Raw genomic sequence first — 5,824 nt, 5'->3', positions numbered from 1 at the left:
TTTCTCATCATATTGCATTTGATGGGTGTAAATTTAGACAATGCCACACTGTGTCACTGACTCAAAGTTTTTACCATGGATACAATGTAACCTGTTAAAACAAACAAATGTAATTAGCTTGTATTCTATTGTTTACTGTACTAGCAGGAGCTAAGACCATTAGCGCCCTTTGATAAACCTTAGAATGATTAGCTGATAAACAGAGTTTTAAGTAATGCATTTTATTTAAATTACAATAGCAAATTACTACAGTGACTTAACGTCTACTTAGCCGTGTGCACGGAAAAAAAAAATGCAGAAATAACATCTGTCAAAAAAACATTTCCTGCAAAAACAGCTACATCTGGATTGTGGTTTTACAAACAGTAACACAGCATAGCACAAAAGTGTTATTTGCATAAAAGGCAAACAAAAATATAGATCTTGAATAAACAAAATGTATTTAAAAATGTGTCAGAAAAATCTTGTGATGCTAAACTGTGCACGGTTTCCAATGACTTTGCTCCTCATCTTCTTAGCTGTGGTCCCAGCATGACTTTATTGATGAAGTTGACTATTGCCACAGCTGGCTGCTCAGGGTCCATCTCGGCAAACAGGTGACACCGTTGTCTCCGTTGTCGTCCCCGTTCTTCTCGCCACGAAGCCAAACATCCTGCACAGGAGAAAAGAAATCAAACCACTTTGCAATGCAACTCTCAGGGGGTGTACCACTGGTACCAAATATAGATACTGTTACCTCGGAAACCTGTAATTTTTTTTGTTGTAATCTGTGTGGCTTTATCTTTAAATGTTTAGTAAATACTGGGTCTACTTTTTTACTGGGGTTCCTTAGAGCTTCAGTTAAAGCTAAACAAGCTGATAAACAAGACCTCCTCTAGAAACTCCTCTAGAACTTTTGGAGATGAAGAATTCATCATAAAATACAGAAAATTATGGACAACAGTGAGCATCCTCTTCATCAGACTGCTTATCAACAACAGAGCGTCTTCAGTCAGAGGCTTCTCCAGATCTGGTGCAAGACAGACTGCTACAGAAGATCATTCCTGTCTAAAGCTACAACAACTTCTTGAAAATAATCCTATGAGTTATTCTCACATTGAATTTCCTCTTAGGGATCATTACAGTCTTTCTTCAGTTAAATTGAACTGTCTTAATCTCAGACCCACTGATATGAACGAGTGTGATCGCTGTACCTTTTTATTGTACCCCTTTCCTTGCAAAACAATTTCCTTTCTTTCAACTTTCTATGAATTTTCTAAAACTTATAAAGTTATGGCATCAACATACATTCCTTTCCATTATTAAATTCCTATCCTAAACTATATTATTGAAAATAGTGGCAAGGAAAAAGCTGTGAAATATTTGCTTTTATACATTAATTTTCTTTTCCTACAACAGCCTCTAGAAAGGCTCTTTATGACTTTTCAAAGTGTGTTTACGTGAATATAATCTACTTGTATGTTGTACGTTTTTAACTGAAAAATATCTTTAAAATAGCCTTTTTATTTGACCCTTTAAGACTAAAACACTGATTTAGTCTGACACCTCAGCAGTTCATGAATCTATAAGCCTGTAGCCTATTTTCCTTAATTTACTGTAGGTCAGAAGTTCCTGCATCGTTTCTGGGGATATGACGTCAAGCGTGTCCATGTTAAATGGGTCCAACCTAGCAAGTATTATATTCAAGATGAATTTTGTGGATACTCAGAAGCGACTTCAGAAGCATCCAGCACAAATCAAGACACCAATTGCAACTCTAGATGAGATGAAAACAAAAATAAAAATTGTCAAGTATGAACGAGCAGAAGAGGGCTGCAGTTTAGTGTTTTGGCCACAGGTGGCAGTATCATTAGTAACATGCCTCTTTGAACAAAATGGTCTTAGAGTGTAAGTTCTGTTTAACCAAATGGTGCTGTGTCTGGAAAAGGTCAGGATTCTGTGCAGATTCTCCATACATAGATCTCACCCAATATGCTCCTAATAGATCTTACTTGCCCTGCTGCAGTCATACGATAACTGGGAGCATCTCTGAACTCAGTCAGGTTTAATAAATTGTCTTCAGCATGCATAAATATTAGGAGTTATTTTACTGAGCTCCTAAAAGTGACCATTATTCAGCAAATTGAAGCAGTTTGCATGATTCTTTATTTTATATTCCTAACAACTAGTGAAAGTAATTAGTGCACCTGAATTTAATCATCCTTGGAGAAGTGATGAAGTTTCTCTTTAATGGTATATTTAATTTAACTGCAAGCTAAGTAACACATTAAAAGCATACAGACATATTAGCTGTGGGTTGTGTCTTTAAAAAACTAAACATGCTCTCTTGAACTCTAATTAAAAGTGAAATTTATCTTCTAGAGATGAAAAGACATGGAAGACATTATCAGTTCCAGCTGAGATGCCACCGAAACCACCATTAATAAGCCATTTCAATCAGTTTGTATCCGTTTCATTTCCTTCATCATGCATTTCTTTTATTATTTAACACATTTTAAGTGTTGTGCCACCAAGTAATGAAGACCTTCATTACAGAGTTCTTTCAAGATTATTCAGTTTGAAGCTTATTTAGTTTATTTTGAATTATTTTTATTGTTTGTCACCAGAGTGTGTAGTAGTGTTATCAGAAATAAATTATTACCTTCTATTTAAGGGTCAAGGTCAATAGTGTGATCCTTTGAATAAATATTTATGTAAGTTATGTAAGTTTACAAATATCATCATTGAACCTTACATTGTGTAAGAAGAATAAGTAAAACTAAATCCTCAGATAGTGATTTGCAAGAAGTAAGACCTCTCTACACTCTGTCAAATTTCTACTTACCACAATACTTTCGAAGTCTGATTCAACCTCCAGAGGCTTCAATACTTCTTCAAATTTCAGTTCCCTCTCGTCACTTGCCTTGAGCTACAATCAGTAATTTCACAGTTAATGGATGGAGGAAAACTAAATATTTGATTTTTCACGTTTGCGTGTGTTTTCTAACCTCTCTGTCCAAAACTTTTTTCAGGCCTTGGTCCCATTCTTCCATGTCATTGCTGAGTATAGCACTTATTTCCTCCTGATGATGTCTCTGCCCAAACAAACACCATAGTAATGTTTGGTAATGGTAGCAAAACAAGCTAAACAAGTTGAGCCAAATCCCGGATTTTACAGGCTTCTGATGCTAAAGCATTAAAACAAATAGAGCTTGTAAAGAGGTTATAATACATTCATGTTGGGGATGAATACATTTTTGGCCTTGATCATTATGCAACAAAACACATGTTGAAGGAATGTGTAATTTTATTTCAGACGATCCAGTAAAATTACACATTTTAACACATGCAACAGTTATGTATAATTAATTATATATATAATTATGTAATTTCTATAATTGAGTGCTTATATTTGGAAAGGGGAATAAAGAAGTGAAACTTAGTCATTGTACCCCTTGTCTTTCATACAGTGTTTAACACCAACAATCATCTGATTCCTGCTTACAGACAAGGACAAAACTTTTGGTATGATCAAATGTCAAACATATAATCAATCCTCTTGGCAGAATCTTAGACAAAAAGATGGAATACATACCAAATTAATGACCATAAAGAATGACTTTGTTTCTTAGTTTTCTAAAAGCTGTCCGAGGAAAATTAGGGAGCTTTTAGCAAACCATTTAAAGCACATCCTGCTCAGCGGTCGGTCCTACCACTTTTTGAATCAGCTCTTCCCGGTACTCTTTTACCTTCAGTTGCATTTGCTCCTTCATCTGCTCAGTCATCACATTAATATCCTCTTCATTCCTCTTCAAGATGTCTAAATGTGTTTTATTTTTACTCTCCAGCTCCTGTTCACCATAAGGTGTTAAAAATAAAAATAAGGTGTTAAAATATGAGTTTTACCTTTACTGATGAGCCTAAAACTGCATTACAGCAATTTATCTAAATAGTGATAATAACTGAATAGTTACCTGCTGAAGCTCAGGAATGATATTCATCTTGCTTTGGAAGAGAGTTTCATATAGCTGCTGTTGTCTGTGAAAGGCTTTCTGCATTTCCTCAGTGGTGGATTTTTGACTCATATCTAATAATCCTCTCAATTCTTCATCACACTTTTTTACTAAAGTTGAATCATTTTCCAACAACTCCTCTCTGAGTAATAATAAATACATAAAGAATAAAGGCCTGTGTTAAGATTTGCGGTACCATGCATACTAAACTGAGTAATTACCTTTTCGTTTGAGCTGCAGCCCTCCGTCTCCTCTCCGCCACCACTTTGGCATCAGCTTCAGCTTGGATGTTTGACAAGAATGTGTTCAGATCTCTCTGCAGATATTTTGTCCTCTAAGGATAATGAGATTAATTTTGCATTATTCTGTGTTCTGACAAAATACTCAATGCTGACCCTCAAGGCTGGAGGGTGTCCATTTAAAAAGTGCTATAGGAAACCTATAAAATTGATTATTCCTCTGAAATTATATGGTATCACTTCAGATGACCTCAAGTTCTGGCAAAGGGCAGTTCTGTGGCCAGAGCCAGTAACCATGGAAACAAGTCCACTCAGTCCCTTCTAAAAAATATATCTAAAAAATATTTTTAATTTATCTAAATATTTAAAATGTATCTAATTTTAAATTTATCTAAAAAAAAAAAAAAACCTTTAAGTTTGTGACAAATCGAGCTTTCTAAACTTCCTAGTTATTTTAAAAACATATAGAAATGTGGGCATATTACAGATTTGTGCCAACATTTATAACCATCAGTTTGCCAAAGCTTCCTAATTTTAAAGTAGCAACGTCCGGCGAGAAAAACGGTTGTTTTGAAGATGTGAAACTTTTTTACTCACTCTCCCTGGTCTTTCTTCAGTTTTTCCTTCTTCCTTCTCCATTTTGAAGCTTTGATTTCACGTATTACGAATACCGCTAAAAAAGTTTCTTTTCCGTAAATATAAACCAAGCAAAGTTAAAAGCAACAGGAAAATGTCCGCTTTTGTTGGACACACCAACGGCTCGCCGTTTGTTAATAAACGTTTCTATGGCAACAGTCACCAACTGCTTCTAGTGCTGCCTTCAAAGACCATCGTAAACTAGGATACCTACAACGTAGCAGGAAGCTTTATGTATTTATTTATTTTTTTGCGCTGTTTTTACAGTTTACTTAGAGTAGAGGAAGTTTTGGAATGACAAACATCCAAATTTAAGAGCACATTCTACTTGTTTTATCAACTTGTTATAGAGTTGGGAATCACAAACCAAATGGATTCTAAACATTCATAAAATTATTTCGGCTAATTAACTTTCATTTTTGTTCATGAAACCAAAATCGATTACATTAAATAGTTTTTAACCGTATCTTTTTTCTTTTTTTCTTTTCTTTTTTTTTTTTTAATATAATGACATTTGCTCTTCTATATAAAATTAAGTTTAATTTTGTTTATTTTGATTAAGAACATTTTTTCCAAAAAGAGTAATATCCCTTGAAATCCATGTAATAAAAAATGTTTTTTGCATTTTTTTTTAATATTCCTATGGATAAAAACTGTTGTATCTTTACAGATCAGTATTCCTAAGTATTTTACTTCTTTCTTTATTTTTATATTATGGAGTGTTTAGAGAGGGTAATCATGAATAGTTTGAATTTCACACTTGTCCTTATGTAAGTGCAAGCTTTAGAAAATCAGTCTATTGTTTTTTATTTGGAAATTAAATGGTCAACCAAACTAACTTAATATTCAAGACTTATTTTTTACTATTATCAATAATTACATTACTAACGTGAAAAATCTAAACATACAAAAGAAAAAACATAGCACAGTTTATAATATTTTTGGTAAGGGCCACCA

The 5,824-nt window shown here is 33.9% G+C and overlaps 1 protein-coding gene across 3 annotated transcripts; it reads right to left on the bottom strand.

Moving 5' to 3' along the window:
• Positions 1-469: 469 nt before the first annotated feature.
• On the bottom strand, positions 470-5,224 carry LOC119791750 (dynein regulatory complex protein 1-like). 3 transcript variants are annotated; one of them, XM_038298034.1, is made up of 6 exons: positions 4,829-5,221; positions 3,954-4,326; positions 3,693-3,830; positions 2,988-3,074; positions 2,825-2,908; positions 470-652 (listed from the first exon to the last, which is right to left on the bottom strand). In XM_038298034.1, the coding sequence occupies exons 2-6, from the start codon at positions 4,152-4,154 to the stop codon at positions 554-556; spliced, it is 609 nt and encodes a 202-aa protein (XP_038153962.1). In that variant the 5' UTR covers positions 4,155-4,326; positions 4,829-5,221; the 3' UTR covers positions 470-553. The 3 variants fall into 3 exon arrangements, with proteins under 3 accessions (XP_038153962.1, XP_038153963.1, XP_038153964.1); XM_038298035.1 differs by lacking the exon at positions 2,825-2,908 and having other exon boundaries at positions 4,829-5,224; XM_038298036.1 differs by lacking the exons at positions 3,693-3,830; positions 3,954-4,326 and having other exon boundaries at positions 4,829-5,224.
• Positions 5,225-5,824: the final 600 nt, after the last annotated feature.

This window comes from Cyprinodon tularosa, unplaced genomic scaffold (genome assembly GCF_016077235.1).
Source record: "Cyprinodon tularosa strain WSP-4 unplaced genomic scaffold, ASM1607723v1 ctg40, whole genome shotgun sequence".
Lineage (NCBI taxonomy): Eukaryota > Metazoa > Chordata > Actinopteri > Cyprinodontiformes > Cyprinodontidae > Cyprinodon > Cyprinodon tularosa.
Note: the sequence above shows the minus strand (reverse complement) of the source record. Positions and strands in the feature narration are given on the sequence as shown.